This window comes from Echinops telfairi, unplaced genomic scaffold (assembly GCF_000313985.2).
Source record: "Echinops telfairi isolate 266 unplaced genomic scaffold, ASM31398v2 ScPeMD7_9;HRSCAF=40, whole genome shotgun sequence".
NCBI lineage: Eukaryota > Metazoa > Chordata > Mammalia > Afrosoricida > Tenrecidae > Echinops > Echinops telfairi.
In genome coordinates this window covers 74,069,522-74,094,725 of record NW_022103906.1, presented here as the reverse complement: position 1 = coordinate 74,094,725, position 25,204 = coordinate 74,069,522, and the positions used below count along the sequence as shown (strand labels likewise).

Below are 25,204 nucleotides of genomic sequence, written 5' to 3'. Positions count from 1 at the left end.
AAACCTATAAATATAGGCACATAGATCTATTTCCCCATCCTCATATATAAATATATTTGCATATGTACATGTCTTTATCTAGACCTCTATAAATAGGGCAATAGTTTTAAGGGTTTAACGGCCCTCTGTGGCTCCAGGAAGTTTAGAGTCCATGGAAATTTGAAATTCTGTTCTGTATTTTTCCCCTTTTGACCAAAATGCTCAGCAACAGTGGCCAGGTCTTCTGGTCTGATGACAATAGCCATGCATTCCAGAGCCTCGTCTTACTCCTTCCTTACTCTCCCAAAGGAGGTGTCTTCTCATGTCAGCTCTGCTCCTGGGTATAGTGGAAAGGTCGAGACAGACAGAGCCTGAGAGGGGCGAGGATGAGGTCAGTGGGGCTGGGTGATCTATACCACAGGCGGACAGAGGGAGGATGCAAACAGCCAGAGGAAGAGGTGAGGAGATGTGGAGAGTTTTGGGATTTGTCTGACAAAAGGCTCTTGAACAGCTTCAGGTTTGAGGTAATCAGAAAGTGGAGGAAGAATGCCATCGTGGGTTATGAAATAGATTCTCTTTGGTGTTCTGTGAAAGACACAAATCACAACCAATCCCTGAGGATGATATTCCCACTCAGAGCAGCCAAAGCACAGAGAGGACCATAGGGCTGGCCCCAGTACGAGACACGACGTCCCTCACTGACCCATAGTGCTACGGGGACAACACTGGAGATACAGTGCGGGGATTCTGACCCCACCACACTGAGGTGAAACACTAAGGGTGTGCAACAGACCAGCAAGGGGACCAGCACAATGAATGCCCCAGGGAATACAAAAAATAGACTTTGGGGCCAGGGTGTGGCACCTCATCAGACTTGACTGGAAAACACTCCTAAAGGTCAACAAGCACCTTGAACTATTTACAGGCTTTCCTTTTTTTATGTTTTTGTTGTTCTTTTTGTTCCTTTGTTTTCCTCTGTCTTGTTTTTCATACATATTATTATTTCTGCAGGTCTATCTAGATAAGATAGGCGGGATAAAAAATATGGAGGAGAAAACAATGAGTCCAATGGTTCTGGGGGGACATGGGAGAGGGGGAAAAGGGGGAAAGGAAGTGGGTGTTAGTAACCACAGGGACAAGGGAACAACAAGTGACCCAAAATCGATAGCAAGGAGGGTGTAGGAGGCCTGTTAGGGCATGATCAAGAGCAATGTATCTGAGAGGAATTACTGAAACCCAAATGAAGACTGAGCATGATAGTGGGACAAGAGTGTTTGGGCCGGGTCCAAACTAGGCAGCCCTGTTGGACTAAGCTGAAGCAGGTCTGGTTCCTGCACATCCTTCCCTGCACATCTCAAAGGTCAGCAGCAGACAATGCCAGATAAGATAACCAGTGAAACCAGATGAAAGGGTTCAAAGGAAGTTGTAAGGAGTTGACAAGCAATTCTCCCAGTTTCTAGACCCCATATGCTAATTGGCATAATTGCCATACATTCCTCACCATGCCTTTAAAAACCCTCACCCCCAGCTGCTGAGTACAACTTCCCTGACCTGTTGGCCTAGGTCACGCAACCTCATCCGGGAGCTCCCTCCCCACCACCTAATAAAGCTATTTCTGTTTTTGCTGTCTCTTGTCCTGTCAGTTATGTCTGTCTTCCACCCTGTTCCTCAGTTCTACTTTACATTTGGTGCCGAAACTCGGGAGAGGTAGGGACATAGGCTCTGTGCTGTCCCGGCCCTGCTTCGGCTGGGACGCAGCCCACCCCTCCCTCTTCTTGAACCTCCGGAGCCTGTCTGAATGAGCGACTTCTTCTGGTCAGTATCTCTCTCTGTTTGTTTTGTTTGTCACTCTGGACACCAAGGACCAGCAAACTCATACGGGAACATAGGGTCCGCGGGAGGCTAACTAGCTGAAAGTCCTAAAAAACAAGTACACTAGGAAGCTGAACGCAGCTCCGCTGCAGGGGTTTATTTTGGAACCCTAGTACCAAGAAGAGCTGGAAATAACTGCCTTCCCTGAAAGGGGTGCGACGATAAGACCAGTTTCTCGTGTCCATCTTTTCTCTGTGTCTACCTTCTCTCATGTGGCCTCCAGCCTTTTTGTCTCTGTGTTTACCTCCTGGGATTCCTGCTGATAACAGGACTCCTAGCAATAGGCCTAGCAGTCACTGCACCTTCTGCCTGGACTGGAACACAGAGGGTGTGTCTGAGCCTTTCTACCTGTTTGTGTGTTTTGTGTCTGTGGCCCTGCAGTGCTTTCTCTAAAACTTTCTGCTTCCCCTTACTCTCACCCTGAACAAAGGCCTAACTAAACTCCATTTTTACCAGCCATAAAGCCAGGGTCCCCTCCCCCTCCTCGGCTTCCATTGTGTCTCTCTCTGATCTGAGGTCCCTGTCTGCTGGTTAAAACCGCAGGGAACCTTCCTGTTCTGGAGAGTCCATGACTCTCCTACTGGGCCCCTAGCTCTGACCAGGACACCTCTCAGGGTTACTGGGCCACCTCCTGACTGAAGGGTGAGAACGGGGACCAGGGGATGCCCTTCTCCTCTGTCCATACCCCCTGCAGTTTGAGAAACAATGGGAAGTTTTCTGTCCCACCCCCCTAAGGACAGTCCTTTGGGGTTCCTACTGCCAACCTTACTGAATTGGGTTTGGCACCTGATCTCCACCCTAAATGCCTGGTCTTTTTCTGTAACCAAGTTTGGCCTCAATACCAATTGGACAATGAGTCGCGCTAGCCAAAAAATAGCACTTTCCATTTTCACGTTCCCCGCAACCGCAACAATTTTTGTCAACAAACTTACAAATAATCAGAAGTCCCATATGTTCAGGTCTTTTCCTTTCTTTGCTCCCGGCCCTCTCTACTACCTGTCTCCCTGCTCAAGTTCTTTTAGCCAAACACTCTCTTAGGCCCCTGAAAGCACTTCCCTTCCGTCTTTCTCCAGACCCCTGACTCCTTACCTGCACCCCCAGTAAGGCCTCCTCCATATTCTGGGTACCCCTCACCATCACCTACCCCCTCAACTCCCCCATCCGCTACACCCTCAACTCCCAAAGGCTGAGGCACTGTGCCTCCGACACCTGTCCCCTCCCTGGAGCCAGACCCATCAGACTCCTTGGTCTCTCTCTCTCTCTCTCTCTCTCTCCTTCCTGGCTCCCTCCCTGCTCAGCTTCTTCTGAGCCAACACCCGCAGCCTCTGACAGACCTCTCCCAAATAGGGAAGCAGAGCACAAATCCGTGGTCGACCGGGCAGGAGGGAGGGGTCAGAAAGCAAGTAACAACTTTAATCACTGCACTTTTGATTTCAATATCCTCTGAAATCTCAACAATTTCTGCCAGTAAACTCACAAATAGTCTGAGATTCTGTACGTCCAGGCTGCCTTTCCTCTGAGCTCCCGTCCCTTTCTCTGTTTTTCCTGCTCCCTTTCCCAAGTCCTCTTGACTAAAGAAAATTCCTCCTCTCCTCCTGCTTCTGAATCCCCCTCTGGTGTCTACCTTTTCATACCTGCCTGAACACCTTGTCTCCCCTCCTACTCACCCCTCTCCCTATTCTGGCCACCCTGAGCCCCCCACGTCCTCTTCTCCCAATCTACTTGCCTCTCTGGAGAAACACGCCAGCACACGGCAGCAAGCACATGCGATCACAGAACCCCCCTTGTCCTTTGTCCACTCTGGAAAGTGGCCGAGACTGAGAAGTGGTCCGGTTCATGTTCCCCTCTCTTTCACTGATTTATCGCAGATTGAAAAGGGTTTAGGCTTCTTTATAATGATCCCACCACCTATATTAAGGAGTTTCGATATTTAACTCAAGCTTATGATTTGTCCTGGCATGATATTTTTGTCCTCCTTTCCTCCACCCTAACTGCAGATAAGAAGGAATGCATTTTTCTCACTGATCAGCAGCACACAAACCAGGTTCATTTAACCCACCCTGATCTAGGTGGTTTCCAGACAAAAACCTGGTTAAAGTTATCAAATTAACAATAAAGTAGGTAGGGACAGACGTGCCTGCCGTAATAAAATGCTTCAGTGTGCCTTGACTTGGCTTCAGGCCATTTCCCATATAGGAGTCAATTTTGATAATCTTAAGATCACTCAAAAGCCTGGTGAGAATCCTGCCACCTTTTTAAGCTGCTTAACTGCAGCTTTACAATAAAAGCTTAAAAAAGCAGAAGAAAGACCCTCAAACCCTGGTCTGAGATTTAGTGAATATGGCATTTAAGGTTTTAACAGCCATGAGGAGCAGGCAGTCAGCCCATGATGCCTGGTTCCGGCAGAAGGTAAATTTTCAACCCAAGCCTTAGTAGCAATCCTGAGGCTAGCGATTCCCCTGAGGCCCCAGAAGGGCAGCGTGGGGCAAGGGTATATGGCCACCTGGTGCCTGCTTCAAGTGCAGAGAAGGGCACCGGTCACAGAAGTGCCCCTGGCCTAAAGCTCCAACCAAACCCTGTCCAGCGTGCAGTTAAAGCAGACACTGGAAGTTTGACTGTCCTTGGAAAAGCGACCCGCTGTTGGCCCTGCTGGGATTGGCCAAAGTGTGAGGAGACCGTGACTGGACCCCTGTCACCCTCACCGAGCCTGGGGTATTGCTCGTTATTGGATGAGTAAATTTCCTTCTTACACAGAAGCTATCTTTTCTGACCTGCCCTCATTTTCCGGGCTAGGCAGTCCTTCCTCAATTTCGGTCATGGCTATTGATGGCAAGCCTACCTGCCCCAGGTGTACTGGCCCTTTACTCATTCCTTCCTTATAATCCCTTCATGCCTGGTCCCTCTGTTGGGAAGAGACATTTTAAATTAGTTAGGAACCTCCTTACACCGTATTTTTGGTCTCACAGCACCTCTGATCCTTCCCCTTCTTTCACCCAACCTAGAAGAACTGGCCTTACAGACCTCATTGCTTCCCAATGTTAATCCATCATACAATGCTTCCTTTCTAACCACCTCATTACTCTTACCCACTCTCCCTGCAACACTCCAATCTCACCAGTAAAAAAAAACAAATGGTACTTAGCGCTTGGTCCAGGACCTGCGTCTCATTAATGAAGCTGTTATCCCCATACACCCAGTAGCTCCCAATGCCTATACTCTTGTCCCACATTCTCCCTTCCACTATACCTTTTTCACCATCCCCCTTAACCCAGCTTGTCAACATTCCTTTGCCTTTACCTGCAGCCCCTCCTGAAACAGATCTAAAGCAGACACAGCCCAACTCCCTTAACTTCTCTCCCTCTCCAAGACACATTTATCTCATTCTGTTGCTATCTGTTTAAGCCTGTTCCCCACCCCCACCACTCAGAGTTTAACTCTAAATAAACACTAAGGCATAAAGAACCTCCTACCACTGACTTTGAGTGAACAAATACTATACATTAAGTCCCCAATTTCTCCCTTCTAACTAAACCATTAAACTCCCCGAGGGTGGTCACAGCAGCCTTTATTCAATGCAGCAGAAGTGACTCCCAACAGATCTTTAACCCTTTGCTGATACTTAGTTAATACAATTTTCATTTCAGTGAATGTTTAAGTCTAGATGGAAACAGCAAGTTTCAGAAGGTCAGAGTAAGTTACAAATAATCGGAAAAGAGTTGGATGACTTATTATAGAATGTCTGGCTGTGCCAGAATGTGAAGAAATTTGAAAGTTATGGAAAGTTGTTTGCCAAGAAGTTAATAAAAAAGAAGTGTATGTGTTCATGGTAAGAAAGATTATAGTGTAAAAAAAAATGTAAAGGACATCAAGCTGATAGTTCTCCTGAGAGCTCATGGGAAAGCGACAGAAAAACAAGGCCACTCCTGTTGGCCCCCTAAAATTTCCCCAGTTAGTCAAAGCTGCCTTTAACAAACCCCGACACATCCTCCTTCACTCCCACCCCTGCGTCTACCAAACCCTGCCAAACCTTTTATACTTTACACAGGCAAAAAACAAGGTATAGCAGTCCGAGTCCTGCCTCAGCCCCTGGGGCCCACTCTATCCCCTATAGCTTGTCTGTCTAAGCAACTAGATATGACAGTCAGAGGTTGGCAACCCTGCCTCTGGGCCCTGGCAGCAGCCACCACCCTCACCAAAAGAACCCTAAAGTTAACCCAGGAAAAGCCTATCCCCACAGGCTGCAGGACCTCCTCTCACACTGAGTCCTGTCTTTGCTGTCTCCAAGCCACTTGTAGGAAATCTATAGCGTGTTTATCGAAAACCTTAACATAACACTGTGCCAGCCTCCCTCTTTAAACCCAGCAACCCTCTTGCCTCAGCTCCTATACTCCTGGAACTTAGTGGTCACTCCTTCCCCCAGGCAGTTGAGGAACTAACACTGCCCCCACCCATACTCTCTGATCAACTGTATCCTAACCCAGATCTAACTTTGCTTGTTGATGGCAATTCTTCTGTTGTAGATGCCCAGGGGCAATGGCAGGCTGCATATACTGTCCTCTCACTTGACCAAGTCTGGAAAGCTGCATGCCTCCCAATAAAAACACTTCTCAAAAAGCAAAACTTGTTGCTCTCATTTGAGCTCTCCATCTAGCTAAAGGAAAAGATGGCTAATATATATTCTGATTCTAATTATGCATTCTTTATAGCTCACTGTCATGCCGCTATCTGGAAGAAGCGGGGATTTCCTGACTACCAAAGGGTCCCCCATAGTAAACAATAAATTAATAGTTAATCTCTTAGAGGCTCTTCAGCTGCCAGCAAAAGTAGCCATCATCCATTGCAAAAAACATCAAACTGATAACCCTCTTATCTCCCTCCAAAGGCAGTTAACATCCTTAGCACGAGTTACCCTACAAAATCACCAAACTCTTGACTTATTAACAGCAGATAAAAGAGAAACATGCATGTTTCTAAATAAAGACTGTTGTTATTATATTACTGAATCAGGCATAGTTAAACAAAATGTTAAGACATTCCACACCATGGCCAATAAAATCAGGAAATGTCAGTGGAGCACCACTAGCTTCTCATGGTTTCAAAATCCTGCCATGGCCTGGGTTATGCCCCTCATCGGGCCTCTGATAATAATCTGTATATTTTTGCTTTTAGCTCTTTGTGTGTTTAGAATCTTGCAGGAACAGATGAAAGATATCTCCAACCTGAGCTCAGCTTCAATCAGCTTCTCACCCTTATAGTCCACTACTGACCGGCCGGCCAGCCCCTGAACCTTCTAACTCTTAATCCCCCCCTTCTTCGCCCTATCTCAGTAGGAAGTAGTTAAGACAGAACACATTGCCCCATTACCAATATTAAGAAGTTTGGAATGTTTGGGCGGGGTCTGAACTAGGCAGCCCTGTTTGGACTAAGCTGAAGCAAGTCCGGGCCCTGCACATCCTTCCCTACACATCCCAAAGGTCAGCAGCAGACAATGCCAGATAAGATAACCGCCAGATAAGATAACCACCAGATAAGATAACCAGTGAAACCAGATGAAAGGGTTCGAAGAAAGCCACAAGGAGTTGACAAGCAATTCTCTCAGTGTCTAGATCCCATATGCTAATTGGCATAATTGCCATACATTCCTCACCAGCCCTTTAAAAACCCTTGCCCCCAGCTGCTGAGTACGACTTCCCTAACCTGTTGGCCTAGGTCATGGAACCTCGTCCGGGAGCTCCCTCCCGCCACCTAAAAAAGCTATTTCTGTTTCTGCTCTCCCTTGTCCTGTCAGTTATGTCTGTCTTCCTCCCTGTTCCTCAGTGCCGCTTTACAAAGAGGAAAGTAAAAGGAAATAGAGGAGAGATCTAGGAGGCAAAGGGCATTTATAGAGGTCTAAATAAAGGCACGTACATATGTAAATATATTTATATATGATGATGGGGAAATAGATCTATGTGCATATATTTATAGGTGTAGTATTAAGGTCACAGATGGGCATTGGGCCTCTACTCAAGTACTCCCTCAATGCAAGAACACTTAGTTCCATTAAACTGGCATTCCATGATGCTCGCCTTCCTGAAAAAAGAAGAAAAAAGAAAGAAAGAAAGAAAGACACAAATGGAAAGAATTTTACTCTGGGGCCTCTAAATCGTGCTTCCTTACATGGCACTTGCGCACAGACGAAATCACATGGGGGCTGGTTAGACTGGTTAGAGCTATAAATAGAGGACCACACCCCAGCTTAGACAGGTTCAATATCTTGCTTTGGTTCACACGACCGGGAGATAAAGCAGGTCTGGAGTCTCGAGTCATCGGATTCTAAAGCCCATGCTTTCCATGAACATTACAGATTACATTTTATCACACAGATTAGAATTCTAACCACCTTGCCTCAACACCCTGCAAAGCAGAAGTAACGAAGGGGAGGCCTTCTACTATGGACTTAAATTTGACTGAGGAATGAAGCAGTAATGTAAGAAAAGGGCAGAAGAACTGGAAAGAGGCAACCATGCCATCTTGGAGTAGGGAAGTCAAATTTGCATTTTTAGACTTTGGCCTAAATCATAGGTTCATCCCTTAAACTATTTGAAACATTCCATTCTCTAAAAAGGAATGCATCGCATAGAGGAATCTGGAAAGGGCTCTCCCTGAAGAAATAGTACTTGAGGGGGCCTTTCAGCATTGGGTAGGATTTGCACATGTGGCGATGAGAGAGGGGACAATAAGAGCAGAGCTTCAAGCGGGAAACATATATAGATTTACCTACGAATCTGGCTGGAGTATGCCATGTAAGAAGAGCAGTGAGTAACGGGAGACAAGATGGACCTTGGACACTAGGCTAAGGACTTTAGCTCACAGGCAATAGGACACAACCTGTATTTGAAAGTGGAGGAGTGACAGAATCTGCCCTGTTTCACGATGAACCTGGTGGCCGCACAGGGAATGGACTGGGAATGGGAAACCCAAAAGCCATCGAGGCAAGATGACTACAATATTCAAGGAAAGGCAAAAAAAGAACTTGAACGACAGAAAGTGACAGGACACAGCGACAGGAAGAATGGAGAGAAGAAGGCAAGAGCAGCAGATGCTGTGAGAACAGAACAGGCAAAGCTTAGTAGTTGATTTGGTACTGCACCCCAGAAAAACACATCATCAGGAGACTGCTTCCACTGCTCATCCAGTGCCTGTGTGCATGGCAAGGTGGCAGAGGAAGAGATTGGTGGTCTGGAGGGAAGCAGGACTAGAATGTGCCGAGGAAGGCAGCGTGAGAACAAGCAGTGGGAAGGGGAAGGAACGGGCACTTTCAACTGATGATCTAAGAGGAAAACTGATGTGACTTGGGGCTGAAGTAGGTTGAGGGTGAGGTAGCTGGAAGCAGCTGAGGTTTCAAGCTTGGGTGATTAGACAGTGGTGGTAGTGCTATAAACAGAAAGACAGAAGTTAGAATGAGAAGTTGCCTTGAAGGGGAAACATCATAGTGAGAAACAAAAGGCAAAGGAGTTCTGCAGGGACTGTCCTGACAGCAGATTCTAAAGCGTACATGAAATCAATGTACGAAGGAAAACAAAGCCAAGGATGGAAGAGCTGCATGCTTGTCAAAAGAGGGCCAGGAAGGTGAAACTTTGAAGCAACCCTTGTCATGTAGTAGGCGTGCAAGGCATTGTGTTCACTGAATGAGTAGATGCTGGTGGAAGAGACCTCCCTACTGGAACACACTGCTTTTCAGAAATTTGACTGCCTGGAGATGTTCAGAGAAGAGCAAGACAGAAGAGCCAGGGAAACATGGCTTCTTCCTTTTCCAGAGAACAGAGAGCAGTCTTTATTGAATATGGATGAAACCGGAACCGTAACACAAGGTGGATGTGAGGAGCTGTAAAGAGTATTCAGTTGACTCTAAGTGAGTTCAGGTTCCGTGACGTAAAGAAGCACTGGGTCCAGGTGAACGAAGCATTTGCCTCAGTGTTGTCTTCTCTGCTTATCTGGTCAGACCCAGAGTATAACATTTTTCAAAGAAGTTGAAAATAGGAACTAGTTAGAACAGAACAAGATTCAAATTCTGACTCACCCTCTTCCAACAGCTATGTGACTTTTGCTAAGTCACTGACCCCTTTGGACCCAAGTCTTCCTCATTTGTTAAATTAGAGATAGTCATCTCTCTCTCACACGGTCTTGTTGGGAATGAATGAGAGAAAGTTTGAGAAACACTTGGTGAAGTGATTAGCACTTAGTAAGTGCTCCAGAAAAGAGTAGCACTGAGAGGCCAATCACATACTTGCAAGAGTTTCCACGGGAGAGAAATGGTAAGAGGAGTCTCTATGGGCCTCCAAACAGTGACTGACATATTGTGCTCAGTAATTATTTGTTGAATAGGTAAATCCAGATTCTTAAACTCCAAGTTCAGAGACAGAGAGACATGGATCTTGTGCATATAAACTAGGATGGAAGAGAATGCTTTTTTCCTATTTCATTTTTTAAAGGTTACATATTACCTCATTGTGCGGCCAAACTCAAACACTCATCACTTTCTGTCTAGATTTAACCATTTAGCTCGTTCTTGCTCCTTTGGTTGTTTTCACTATTGGAAATCACCGAGAGGAACGTGGGGGTGCATACATTTTTATTCCCTTTTCTGATGGCTTTCTTGGATGACTTTCTTGGCCACAGACTTACAGTACTGAATGTTATTGTTTCCAGAAAATGTATACTCCTGGTAGCAATGTATCCAAAGGCCAGCATGTATTTAAAATACCACATCCTTATAAGAACGTGTTCAAGGCACTTGAGTGATGCATTATCCCTGAGATGCTGAGGACTCGGGTGGAGTCAGAAAGCATCTGTTGTCTCTGCTCTGGAAGACAGGAGATGGGTGCTCTTCAGAGAGGAAACAGGAACTCAGTGGGTAGATACCAAAGGGAGTGTGATCTTTGAAACAGGAAAAGGAGGTCTCTTATCAATAGCGAAAGAGTCACTGCCGTGCTGTCCCTGTCACCCACATCCTAGTGAGCCGAACTGTCAGTCTACATCCATCTGGCAGGTTTTGTCTTTTCCTGAATTATATTTGTGCTGTTGGATTTTGCTTTCTTGTTTTATCTGTGTGCTCTTTTAGTTTTCCCATTTATGGAAATAATGTCTAGGAAGCGATTTGATGCTATTTGATGCTTTCCCCTTCCCCTTGTGTCATTTGAACCCTGATGACCTCTTTGTGTCCCCCTCCCCCGCACCCCTCACCCCTCAGTTATGATGGTCTTTTCACTTTTGGGTCTTCTCTCAGCTCTTTCTGGCTCGGGGGCTTTGCACGTGTGTCTTCTTCTGTACTGAGGATGTCCTCCTGCCACCCTTCATCTGGCTAATTGCCATTCATCTTCTCGGTCTCAGTTTAAATGTCCCCTTTACAGAGAGGGTCTCTTATGGCAGTCTTTTCCTTTCTTCCAGAAAACGATTACAAGTTGATTTTGGCTTGGGGCAGCCCCAAGTGTCATAGAATGGTAGGGCTTTCAAGAGTGAAAAATTTCAGAAGTAGGCTTTCCTCCTGAGGTATTCTGAGAGGACTTGAACCTCCAGCCTTTCAGGTAGCAGCTGAATGGGTTAACTTCTGTACCGTAATATTAGAGTTTAAATTCTGAGCATTAGATTTGCAGAAAGACAGTAAAAGTCCTAAGTCCATTTTTTACTTTCCACATAAATCTAGTCTCCATTAAATCTTTCTGACCACTAACAGGGTGAATAACTTTGCCCTCAGGCAGAATAGACCCACACATATACTATAGGAAAAAGCCCAGACTTTTTCAGACACTGGAGGTTAGGATACTCCTTAGGCTGCTAACCTCAAAGTCAACAGTTGAAAAGATAAGGCTTTCGGCCTTGGAAGCATTCGGTGAGGTGTCTGTGAGTCAGAGCCTGCCAATCTGTCGTATTGTGGTGGATTGCGTGTTGCTGTGATGCTGGAAGCCATGTAATGGATGTTTCAAATACCAACAGGGTCATCTAAGGTGAACAGGTTTCAGCAGAGCTTCTTGACTAAGAACAGACTTTGAAGAAGGAATAGGCCGTCCTGTGGGAAACTGAGGACCGGGAAGAGAGTGTATGTGGACAAACCCTTTATTCTCATGATTGAGGAAGCCTGGGAGGCCAGGGTTCTGAGTGGAGGGAGGCCTCCACATTTGTGAGTTGGAGATGAGTCCCAGTCACATTCTTCTAATTAAAAACCATGCCCACACTATCCTCCCATGATAGCGCCATCTGAATGATCCCTCTTACAGGCACATGGCTAGTTACTATCTGGCCTAGAGTTTTAGCTGTAGAACCAGACATGTTGCTATTGCTCTCCCCACTCAGGGTACAGTCGCTCCCCTTACCAGCCCCCAGCACTGGTGTAGTTCAGGGGCTCTAGGGTTAAGATACTGCTCATCTTGTTACATAGGTAGTGTCTATGATTGAAGGGGCTTGCATACCCCAGACTACATAAGTTAGTGAAGGAATCTCTCTCTCTCTCTCACTCAGACCTGGTTCCTGATGCCACGGAGGAGGTGAGCACCCCAAAAACTTTTGCCTGTCTCTTAGTTTATTCCCTTAAATTACACAACCATCCTGTAGGACCTATCTGGATGTGGGTTGGCTCCCACACCAGCCACTTCAGAAGAATCAGCTACTGAAAGCCTTATGAATAACAGCAGAACATTGTCAGATTATAGTGCCAGAAGATAAGCCCCTCAGGTTGGAAGGAACCCAATACGACTGAGGAAGAGCTGCCTTCTCAAAGTAGAGACGATCTTAATGACCTGGATGGACTAAACTTTTGGAGCCTTCATTTGCTGATGGGGTGTGACTCAAAATGAGAAGAAACAGCTGAAAACATCTATTAATAATAGTAACTTGGAATGTAGTAAGTATGAATCTAGGAAAATTGTAAGTCATAATATTGAAAGGGATTGCATTTAGATAGATAATCTTAGGCATTAGGTGATATGCACTGGTATCGAGTCAGATAATAGTATGGCTTACTATACCGGGAAAGACAAATTCAAGAGGAATGGCATTGCATTCATCATCAAAAAGGACATTTCAAGATCTGTCTTGAAGTACAATGCTATCTGTGATTTATATTTATCTGCACACACAAAATCCAGTCGATACAACTATAATTCAAAGTGATATACAACCACTAAAGCTAGTGATGAAGAATTTGACCAACATCTACAGTCTGAAATAGATCAAACACGCAATTAAAATGCATTGATAATTATTGGTGATTGGAATGCAAAGGTTAGAAACAAAAAGGAAGGAATAATAGTTGGAAAACATGGACTTTGTAATAGAAAGGAAGCTGGAGATCTCATGCTACAATTTGCAAGACCAACAACTTCTTCATAGCAAATATCTTTACCTGTAGACTTCTGCATATGGAATACACAGAAATAAAATTGACTACATCTGTGGGAAGAGATTATAGAGATGCCCAATATCAGCCCCTATCAGCAGCTGAAATAAGACCAGAGATGGATTGTGGAACAAACCATCAATTGCTCTTATAAAAGTTCAGGTTGAAACTGAGAAAAATGAACACAAGTCCATGAGAGCCAAACTATAACTTGAGTCTATCTCACCTGAATTCTGAGACCATCTCAAAAACAGATTTAAGGCATTGGACACTAGGGACAGAAGACCTGCTGAGCTGTGGGATGATATCAAGGACATTATACATGAAGAAAATAAAAGATCATTAGAAAGCCAGGAAAGAAATAAAGACCAAGGTGGATGTCAGAAGAGATGCCGAAGCTTGCTTGGAATTGTAGCTAAGAAAAATAGAAGAAATGACAAGCGTGCAACAGAAAATTTCAAAGGAAAGCTCGAGAAGACGACAAAGTATTATAATGAAATGTGCAAAGAACTAGAGTTAGAAAACCAAGAAGGAAGAACACACTCAGTACATCTTAAGCTGAAAGAACTGAAGGAAAAATTCAAATCTTGATTTGGATTATCGAAAGATTCTATGGGCAAAATATTGAAGGTATCAGGAAAAATAAAAAGAAGATAGAAAGAATGCATAGTCACCATTCCTAAAACAACTAGTTGACATTCCACCATTTCAGGAGGAAACGTATGATCAAGAACCAATGGAATTGAAGGAAGAAGTGTAAGCTACACTCAAGGCATTAGCTGAAAACAAGGCTCCAGGAATTGACAGAATAATAACTTAAAATTTTCAACAAGCAAATGAGTCACTAGAAGCACTCACTTGTTTATGCCAAGAAATTTTGAAGACAGCCAGCTCTCTGGTCAACTGATTAGAGGAGGTTCATATTTGTGTCCATTCTAAAGAAAGGTGACCCAACAGAATGAGCAAGTTATAGAACAATATCAGTAATATCACATGCTAGTAAGATATTTCTGTTGATCATTCAACAATGGTTGCAGAAGTACATTGGCAGGGAGCTTGCCAGAATTTCAGGCTGGTTTCAGAAGAGGATGTACAGCAAGGGATATCATTGCTTATGTCAGATGGACCTTGGCTGAAAGCAAAGAATACAAGAAAGATGTTTACGTGTGTTTTATTGACTATGCAAAGGCATGCAACTGTGTGTGTCATAACAAATTATAGATAACCTTGAGAGGAACGGGGATTCCAGAACCCTTCATGGTGCTCATGTGAAAAATGAACATGAATAAAGAGGCAACTGTGTGAACAGAACAAGGGAATACTGAACAATATTCCTAAAATCAGGAAAGGTGTGCAGCAGGCTTATATCCTTTCACCATATTTATACAACCTGTGTGCTGAGTAAATAACCAGAGAAGCTGAATTCAATGAAGAACACTGCATCAGGATTGAAGGAAGAGTTCTTAACAACCTGTGATATACAGGTGACACAACTTTGCTTGCTGAAAGTGAGGAAGACTTGAAGCACTTAAGGATGAAGATCAAGTATTGTAGCCTTCAGTATGGATCACAACTTAATGTTAAGAAAACAAAAATCTTCACAAATGGACCAATAGGTAACATCACGATAAACAGAAAAGATTGACGTTGGCAGGATTTGGTCTTGAATCCAAATCTTGCTTGGATCTGCAATCAATACTCATGGAAGCACCAGTCAAGAGATCAAATGAAGCATCGCATTGGGTAAATCTGCTGTACAAAACCCCTTTAAAGTTGGAAAAGCCAGGATGTTACTTTGAGGAATAAGGTGTGCATGACTGTGGTAGTTACATAATCTGTTGTCAATTTGAGACTTAAGAGTGAAGGGGTGTTTAGCCTGCCAATCAGGTTGCAGCTTGATGACTTCATTTGGAGGTGCTAAGGAGATGAATAGCTCACTGGAGGTGGGACACACTCTCACTCCCTGCAAGACATTCCTGTGGACTAGACACATGGAGCTACACTAGAGCCCTGGCGCATAAGGAGCCACGTGGAGACTCTTGCCAGTGCTGAGATGCTTCCACTGTCATTGGATCCACAAGACTTTCCACCCATTAGCCTGTGATCTTTCTGCATTCGTATCATTGCATGTGTTGCGTGAGTCTGAAGAGGAATTTATAGATTGGTATCAGACATCTGGGCTAATATCGGACTTATGGACTAGATTTAGACTGGACTGGGAAGTTTTCTCAATATTCAATTGGTCTTGAATATAACGTTCTCTCTTACATACATATGAGTGTCTATGAAATTGTTTTTCTAGTCAACCCTGACTAACACACTGACTTAAGCTTTTTTGTTCCCTCTTGTGATAGCTTTTATTTTTTAACAGTTTTATTGGCATATAATGTACATATTAGGCAATTCAATAGTCCAATCACATCAAGAAGAGTTTCTGAATAATTCACTTGTACAAATGAATAATCCAGGTATTGTGATATGTAGTTAGCCTACACTTATTCAATTTCCCTTCCTCAATAGTGTTTCAAAAATTAGTATCATGGGATAATCAATGACACTAAAAACAGAAGGTCCTTTATACTCCAGGGAAATGATTGATAAGATTCTCTACCATAACTTAACAAGGTGAGACAGTGGCAGATTAAAAAAAACACACCTAGATTCAGGAATGTATTTTGGGCTCCCACTTAATCCTAGTTCCATTATAAGAACAATTAGTTCTCGCTGCATGACCCCTCTCGATAATTGCCCTCACAAAGGAAACACAGAAGATTTAGGTGCTATAGCAAAGTATGGTGAAGAAATTAGATGGTGCCCAGCTATAAAAAAAAATAGCATCTGGAGTCTTAACTGGTTTTCAAACAAGCAGTCATCTAAGTGAGATATCAACTAAGCCCACATGGAAGAAGCACACCAACATCTGTGATTCAAGGATTGAATTATATAATCCAAACCTGATGGAGGGAATAGTATCAGAGCTTAAATTATGAGATTCTGGTGTACAAAAGGCTATGGATGCTAGTGGAAGCCCCCAAATACACATATATTTCCAGGATTTACAAAGGAAATAGGCCTCTGGTGAGTTCCCTCTAACCATAATTGAGGGATGGGAATAATCTGGTTATCAGACAGAGTGTTGGAGAGATAACTGTAGTAGATTAAACTGGTAAAAGTGGCCTGAACGGTTAAAACCTTGTCACTTGATCTCTCTTCTGATATGCTTTAGGCTTGATCTGTTTTTTCATACTCTCTCTCTGTGTTTTTTCATATTGGGTTTATAGATAACGCCTCAGATGTTACCCCTGAGTACATAGAGCCTACCATGGGTCTGGTGCAGACCAGGTGCTCTTCATTTCATTAAAGCACAATGGTCAGCACAGTGTTAGGAAGAAGTAGGCTTTAAAATACAGTTATTTAGGGAAAACTTTTCTTTTGTCATTTGAATTCTCAGCCTATAAAATTAGAGATTTTCCAATTTAGCTATTTAACTCAATTCAAGAATGAATCTCTATAGCACAAAACCCACAGAGGTAAGTCAAATTAGCTTCAGATGTCAGAATATTCCAAGTCTCCACTCCCCAACCCTGCCCTCCACCCCCGTCCGACTCTATTTGAGGACCGGGACAAGTAGCTGCTTTTCTCTGGTTGGAACATCCACATTCGTCCTAATCCTCACCTGGGAAATGGGTACTCACCAGCAAGCTGTGACACAGAGCATGGAAATGCTTCTGATTTGTCTCCAGCTCATCCCAGTCCAACTGCCAACAGCTTGTGGGTCTGAGAATGAATGGGAGTCCATACATCAGTGACTCACAGACTCCACTAAATTTTAGAGCCCTGAGAAGACAATGACAATGAAAGACTCTTTAGTAATATTCAGAACCTGCACTTAAATTCAGCTTAAGTCTAAGACCCTGGTGTGAAAGTCTTTTGGTTAAAACACAAAACAAAACCAGTTGTCATTGAGTAGATTTTGTCGCATGGGAACCCAACGTGTTTCAAAGTAGAGTGAACTCCATAGTTTTCAAGACTGGGACACTTCAGAAGCAGAATGCTATGCCTTGATTCTAAAGGGTCTCTGGAGGTGGGGGTGCAGTTCAAACCCTTAACCTTTTGGTTAGTAGCCTAGTGCTTAATCATTTGCACAGCACAGGGACTCTGTATTTAAGTTGAGTCTTATGAATTATTTATCTTTGTATGGCCAGCACTTAGTGTGGTATTGGCACCAGGAGATTTGCAAAATTTGCTAATCAATGAATGCAGTAGCCACCGGGAGTCTATTTCTTCTCCTGAATCCATTCCTTCTGAGTGGCTTCTTTGGACATGCTCCCATGATCCTCTGCTATCTTACACAATAGTAGGCTAACTCTCTGCATTCCAGACCTGATTCTTTTATGGCAAGGTGCTGGCAAAGGATACATGTAAGACACTTCTTTGTCAGCATCCCTCATCACGAACCCCTGGACAAACTAACTCAGGTACCTGTTCATTGAACATCGTGGACAGAATTAGGAAACAGAACACAGACCTTTGCCCTTGTCACTAATTGTAACCTATGAATCATTCCCTGGAAGCCGAAATTTTAATACTTAAAGGAATGGGAGTGGGGTAGGATCAATTCTATGTATTGAATTGCTTGCTTCTCCAAGGTTAGATTTCTGTCCTGCCACCTAAACATAGTAAGCATTCAATAAGAATCATTACATGCAACATTTTCCATTATCTGTACATTTGTTTTTTATTGATCTTGTTTATATCTATGTTCAGAGACTTTTCAGATTTCCAATCCTCATCCAGACCCCGGAATATTCTACCAGGGCACACCTTCCACCAGCTGCTCTTTCAGGCCCGTTCATGGAAATGCTGCTTCGAAGTGACCTCTTTTGACTGACACTCGAGATGCCCTCCCTCTCTGCACTACCTCGCCGTGGAGCCAGGAAGAATAAGCATGTGCATGGATAGGAGGTTCTTTGGGGCCCATACTTGACTACTTGGAGCTTGTAATGAGAGTCTGACGACTGGGAAGGCATCTGGTAGATGGTACTCAAGTCCCCTTTGGGGTCATCCATTCTCAAGGAGCCGTCAGCTGTGCCAGGGAGCAGGGACGGGCTGAGAAGTCGTTCTTGGAGATCACATTTCAGACACACTACAAGAAAAATGACATTGGGGGAGGAATTATGGGCTAGAGTTTACCTCAGGCTATGTGATTAAGAGCTAACATCTGCTATCCCTCTTCCTCTACCAGGCAACTAAGGGATGGGAGGAGGCAGGGGGTGGAAAGAAGAAAGCAGATGGGTCTGTGAATCTACACCATTTCTATGACGTCAGAGAACAGTTCATTTGTCTTCTGGCTCTGACATGATTTTTATGTATTTGCTTTAGGGCTGGCTGAGCAGTTGCCTCAGAGTGAGAGTTGTGGCTACTGATCTAGTCTGAGAGGAACACTGTCCTCTGTGGGGAGGCCGCTAACAGGATAATGTGCAGAGACCCTTTGGCAATCAGAGGAGAAGCTAGTCTCTGCTTCTTCCTTATGGTCGGCTAAGGGAAGAGCCGGAAAGCAGAAGTCAGGCGGGCAGTCAGCTGACAGATAGTTTCTCCGAGGTCTCTTGTAGGGACTATTTGGGGGGAGGGGAGGAATAAGTTCCTGAGTCAGTTTATTTTTTAATTCCCCAAAGAAACCTTAGTATAAGACTTTTTTCCCCCAAACCTTGGGCCTTCCCTAAGGTGGATAACTATCCCCAGGAGGACTTAGACGAGGCAAGACATCCTCATCTCCTGTTGTCCTCTTTGGCATTAATGCTTTTCTTCTAGTAGATACATTCCCACCAGGCCTGAATTCTTGGTATTACAAAGTTGCTATCTTGTGTTTTAAATATACCCCCAATTTGAATACTGGTAACAGACTTGCAACTTAAAAGAGAGTTCAGAACTTATGAGAAGGCTACTGGTCGGTGCTAGTGATGTATCAAAATGACTGTACTAATAGCAATTTGATGTAAAAACAAAAGTAGAAGTAAAGGAGGAAGGAAAAATGGCAGAGGAGGTGTCAGATCCAGTCAGCTTCCAAGGGTCCAGGAAATTCTGGGAGGGGCAGCTCTTGGCCTGGTGCTCCATAAAGCCCGGGAAGTGAGCAGGAAGGGCTTTGCCCAGGGCTGCTGCTGCTGCTAGTCATTTTCTCTGAGTCTGACTCTCCACTCCTGGACCCCGGGCCTTCAGGACGGGGCAGCTGTGTTTCTCTGGCTGAGGCCCGCAACCTCGGTTGCAGGAATCACCAGGGGAACTTGAAAAAAAAAAAGAGACTGAGCCCTAGTCCAGACCCATGAAATCAGAAGCTCTGGGGATGGAGTCCCAAACCCCAACCCCAACCAGTACCGTAAAGTCGATTCGGACTCACAGTGACACTATAGGATGGAGTAGAACTGCCACATCTGGTGGGTTTGAACCACTGACCTTTTAGTTAGCAGTGGAGTACTCTAACCATTGTGTCACTAGGGATCCTAGGATGGGGTCCATATTAAAAAAACCTCACTGCTATAAGTCAATGTCGACTCATAACAACCCTATAGGACAGGGTAGAACTGCCCCTTGAGTTTCCAAGACTGTTACTCTTTTTTTAAATTAAATTTTTCTTTTTTTTATTAATTGGGATTTAAGACATATATCATAAGGGATAAAGACCAATGTACATCTATCTATATGTTAAGTATAAAGATAGCAGAAGGACTTTGGACCTCAACTCAAGGTCTCCCTTAACACAAGAACACTTTGTTCTAATAACCTGGCATTCTTTGATATTCACCTTCCTGAACATGATCACTGAAGACAAAATGAATGCATAAGCAAATGTGGTGAAGAGAGCGGATGGTGCCCAGCTATCAAAAGATATAACATCTGGGGGTTTTACAGGCTTGAAGTTAAAATAAGCAGCCATCTAGCAGGGAAGCAAATAAGGTGACCAGCTTTTAACATTGGTAAAGCGGGACAAAAGCAGCATACTATTGATAAAACTCATATCCTGGCAAAGTAGCCACATGGCAGCCGAAAACCATATACCCTAGCTTGTCATGCATTCTTTCCAAAAATCGGGACTTTTTAAAAACGCTGCGGGACGCGGGGGAAAAATTGTTAAAAATCAGGACTGTCCCGCCAAAAGTGGGATGTCTGGTCACTTTAAAATAAGTCCACATGGAAGAAGCAACAAGCCTGTGTGATCATGAGGTGTCAATGGGATCAGGTGTCAGGTATCAAAAGATCCAAAATAAACAACTATGGTATATCAGTGTGAATGAGGGGGTTAGTGGAGACCCAAAGCCTATCTGTAGACAATTGGATATTTCCCCCCACCCACACCTACACAGAAGGGTTATAAGGAAGGGAGGATTCAACCAAGGTGCAGAATAGCACCAAAGAAACACACATCATTCCTCTAGTTCTTGAATGCTTATCCGCTCACCTCCCACCCCACTACCATGACCCAGTTCTACCTTACGAATCTGGCTAGACTGGAGAACACACATTGGCACAGATAAGAGCTCTCAACACATGAAATTCAGGACAGATAAACCCCACAGGAATAGTAGTGGGAGTAGAGATTTAATGAGTGTAGGTTAGGTGGTCCTCGAGGAAGGGGGAGAAAGGGGGAACCCATCACTAGGCTGGATATAAGAAACCCGCCCCCCTCCAAAGGGAACCAATAAACAGACATGTGGGAGAAGGGATACAATGAACAGTGTAAGATATGAAATAATAACAATATATAATTGATCAAGGATTCACGAGGGGGGAGGGAGGGGAAAAAGAGGAGCTTATACCAAGGGCTCATGTAGAAAATGTTTTGGAAATGATGATGGCAACATATGTATGAATATGCTCAAAACAATTTATGGATATATGGGATGTTATAAGAGGTGTAAGAGCCTCAATAAAATGATTAAAAATAAAGACATATGATTCCATAGTTGAGGCATGTCACGTAGAACCGTACACTTGCTACCACCATCAGTTTCCAGACAGTCTTTTTCTACATGCACTCCTTGACATCATCTCACTTTCACCCCACGCCACCACTGTACTCCCCCCCCACCTCCCCCCAGCCCCTTATTCTACTTGCTGTCCCTGTAAGTTCATCAGTCCTGGGTCTCATGTACTGAAAAAACGGGAGAGCACATAACACAGCCTGAAGAAGGTGACCTCCAAAGACATAACACTTCTGAGATATCCCCTACTATAAACGAACACAAACCAAACTACAAACCAAAAACACAGAAAATGTATGAAACTTGATCAGGTCCATCCTGCATCACAGTGGGGATCTACTGACAAGGTTTTAACTATTCAAGTTAGATGTAAGCCGGAGATTTTCTAAACCTATTACTCTTTATGGGCGTAGAAAGCTCCATCTTCTTCCTGAGGAGGTTGGTGGTTTTGAACTGCTGATCTTGCAATTAGCAGCCAATGAATAACCCAGGGCTCTTTTGGGATCCATATACTGATAGTTTACAAAGCTCCTCATGTGATTTTCAACTTTTTATTGGTAACTGGTATTTTATTGGTTGTTTTGAGGATCAGTACAGAGAAATTACGGACAATTTGTACATAATAATAAGTATTATTTTGCTCGGGGTCACACCAGCTGTATTTCTGATGTTTGGGGTTTTCACGTGATTCCTACTGCATCGAGCCTGAGTATTCCAAACCTGGGGAAGCTGTGTTATCAGGGCTGGAGTTTGGAACCAGGTATGCTTCCTACTACCCAGAGACAGCAGGCTCCCAGCCAAAGAAAGGAGAAGACACTTGTCTGAGCTGACTGATGGTACATCCTTACTGTCGGTGGGACATCTATGAAGGAAACCACTAGAAATGGGGTCAGGGCTGAAGGTAGCTAAAGAAGCAGGTGGTCTGAAGTGGAGAATCTTGTAAGGAGGAATCAAAGTGATGTGCTTCAAAAGACTCTGCACTAGGAGGATTTGTGGTGTGTGTGTATTTTGCTTTGCTTCATGTGGTATATAAAGAGGCTTTTCCCCAGCTTGTCTCCCCCAAATATATGCCAAACCTAAGTGGTTGCTTGCCAGCACATGGTGGGAGGGCAGATGTTTGGAGATATTCTCCCTAAAGCAGTGGTTCTCAGCCTTCCTAATGCCACAACCCTTTAATACAGTTCTTCATGTTGTGGTGACCCCAAACCATAAAATTATTTTCGTTGCTACTTCCTAACTGTAATTTTGCTACTGTGATGAATCGCCATATCTGATAGGCAGGTTGTATTTTCATTGTTACAAATTGAACATAATTAAAGCATAGTGATTAATCACAAAAACAATATGTAGTTATATATTGTGAAATATTGATTTCTAATTACAAATAAATGAAATTTTCTCTTGAAGCATGGTGTAGCATGGGTAACAGTCTTCATACCAGGTTCTCGTATGTAGGCATATCTGCATGTATGCAGACCCACCTGGAGACGGATAGAGGAGTGGCATTTGGGTTCCTAAGACCATCGGAAATATGTGTGAAAGGGTTGTTCATCACCAAAGGGGTCTTGACCCACAGGTTAAGAACCGCTGCCCTAAAGGCATCAGTCATTGGAGCAATCAGACACTGTCTGGTCCATCGTAGGTGGGGCTCACACCCTACTGATAACAGTGGATTGCTTTCCCTGGAGAGCTCAGAATAAGATAAGTCAAACTAGCTCAGTGACAACCAAGGTTAGGCTGCCATCCTGAATCTAGAATCCGCCTATCTTGTCACATGTATATAGTACCCCTAATCCTAATCCTCTTCCTATTGCATGTATACCCCTAGGTCGTCCCCCTCCCATTGCTGTATTGCCTATGGTACTACCCCTTCCTGTGATGTATGATGTATGTAATCAGGGGGCTCGCACCCCCCCCCAGTATATATAAGACTTAGAAAGAAATCTCTCTCTCCTCCCGTCCTCCTTCCCTCTCCCTCCTTCCCTGCTCCTTCTACCTCTCTCCTGCCCTCTCCTCCTCCAGCACCTCCATCAAGAGGCCTGAGGTGAGCATGCTACCAAGAAATGTGTCTGACTCCTTTATTTTACTCTCTCCTATCTCTCTTATTCTTTATGACTTTACTATAATCTTTATATATCATAGCCATACAATTGCGCCTGCGGGCCTGTGATGTTCTCAGGGGCTGGTTTACCCTGAAATCTTCATTTCAAGTGGATACGGCAAGGCATCTGTTTTACAAACAACTGCAGTATGGTCTTGACAATGTGATTGTTTAATATCTCCAAAGGATCAGGCTCATCCCAGAAGAAGTCTACTTTTCCCAGACCCCACTCCAGCTGTGCCTGGTCTGGGTACAGTGAACACTTTGCCAGCTCACAGGCTGACTGGAATCTGGCTCTAAGTTCTACTACGCACCCAGTAAAACTCATGATCGCCAAAACCAATTACAGATAAAGCTTCTGGCTCTGACCCTGGTGCTGAAAGACTTGAGAGAAGGGAAAATAGAAAAATTCTGATTATCACTGTGGGCAAATGCCAGGTGACCAGAAGCCCAGAAAGGCTGGTTGCAGCAGTTCTGGCCTTTTGAACCCTCTTGGAGGAGTCCTGGTGGCACAGTGGTTTCATGTTGGGTTGCTAAGGCCCAAAGTTTGAGACACCAGCTGCTCTGCAGGAGAAAGATGAGGCTTTCTACTCCAGTCAAGAGGTATAGTCTCAGATACTCACAGGGGCAGTCCGACCCTGTTCAATAGGGTTGCTGAGTGAGAATCAACTTGATGGCAGTGGGGTTTTTTTGTTTGTTTGTTTTGAGTGAGGTACTAGAAATACCTCTGCTCAGAATTGTCGAGCACCAGACAGGTTAGGGTAGTAGGCAAGGGCCAGGGTCTGGAGGCAGACAGACCTGGATTAGATGAACATCCTGTGGCCTGAGAATAATCAGATGTACAGAATATAGATTTTGATTCTGACAGGTGAAAAAAGGGCCCTGGAGTTAGACAGATGTAAATTCTGATGCAGCCACTCATTTTCTGGGAAGCCATAGGCAAGTGTTTAGTTTTTCTCTGTTTTAGGTTTCGCCTCTGTAAGACAGGGTCAACACTGAAACAAGGCTAAGTAAAATAGTGTTGATACCAGGGTTCTGGTTCATACAAGGACAAGGAAAAGAAAGTATTGCTGCAAAACCATAGAAACTTTTATGAAACAGAAAACATCAAATTGTTAAGCTTTTGCCTCTCATTTTATCCTCCATCTAGATCTATAACACATCCAGAGGCAGTGTTTCTATAGCTCTAACTTTTCCCTGAAAATTCTCTGCTCTTTCATTTAAACTACATAAACACAGGACATTTAGTATCCTTGATGGACTCAGATTGGTTCCTCTTCAATGTTCATTGAATTTTGGGAACAAAGAGAAGTCTGCAGGAGCAAGATTAGAGCTGTAGTGGTGGATGGGGGTATGGGTTCCCAATGAAATTCTCTAAGGAGATTGTTTGCTACCCTCAAAGAATGGGCAGGAGTATTGTCATAATGGGGGAAAAAACCCCTCAATACAACATTCCTAACCTTTTCCTCATCGGGGTATGTCTCAATTTTCTGAGAACTTCTTCCTTGTAAGGCCCTGTGATTTTCCTCTGAGAAAATGTATCAGGATTGTCCCTAGGGAATCTAGAAGAAGCAGTCACTGTAATTTTCTGAGCTGACCTCTCTGCCTTCATGTGTGGTCCAGATCCCCTGGAAGCCACTGTTTTGATTGAGCTTAAAAAACAAAACAAAACTTTTTGTGTGTGTGATCTAGGTGAAGGTTTGCAAAACAGGTCACATTTCATACTCAACAATTCACCCCCCTTCTGATGCAACTCACCCAATGCCATCCCCTCAATGGACCATCACTTATCCCACTTCCTCCCTGTGTTTCCGGTTTCCACTCCTCCTTTCCTAACCCTCTATACTTTGTCCTTGGGTCAATTCTGCATTTGGATCTTAAATGATTAATTAATCTAATATA

At 44.0% G+C, this 25,204-nt stretch overlaps 1 protein-coding gene across 1 annotated transcript in view; it reads right to left on the bottom strand.

The window, feature by feature from the left end:
* Positions 1-18,341, bottom strand: part of LOC101658718 (meiosis 1 arrest protein) — a 30,234-nt gene extending 11,893 nt beyond the window's left edge. Inside the window, exons 1-2 of the mRNA XM_045286578.1 lie at positions 18,209-18,341; positions 16,921-17,002 (exon numbers count right to left, since the gene is read on the bottom strand). Of these exons, the coding sequence (XP_045142513.1) occupies positions 16,921-17,002; positions 18,209-18,294 (168 nt within the window). The 5' untranslated portion in view covers positions 18,295-18,341. The remainder of the gene's footprint in view (positions 1-16,920; positions 17,003-18,208) is intronic.
* Positions 18,342-25,204: the final 6,863 nt, after the last annotated feature.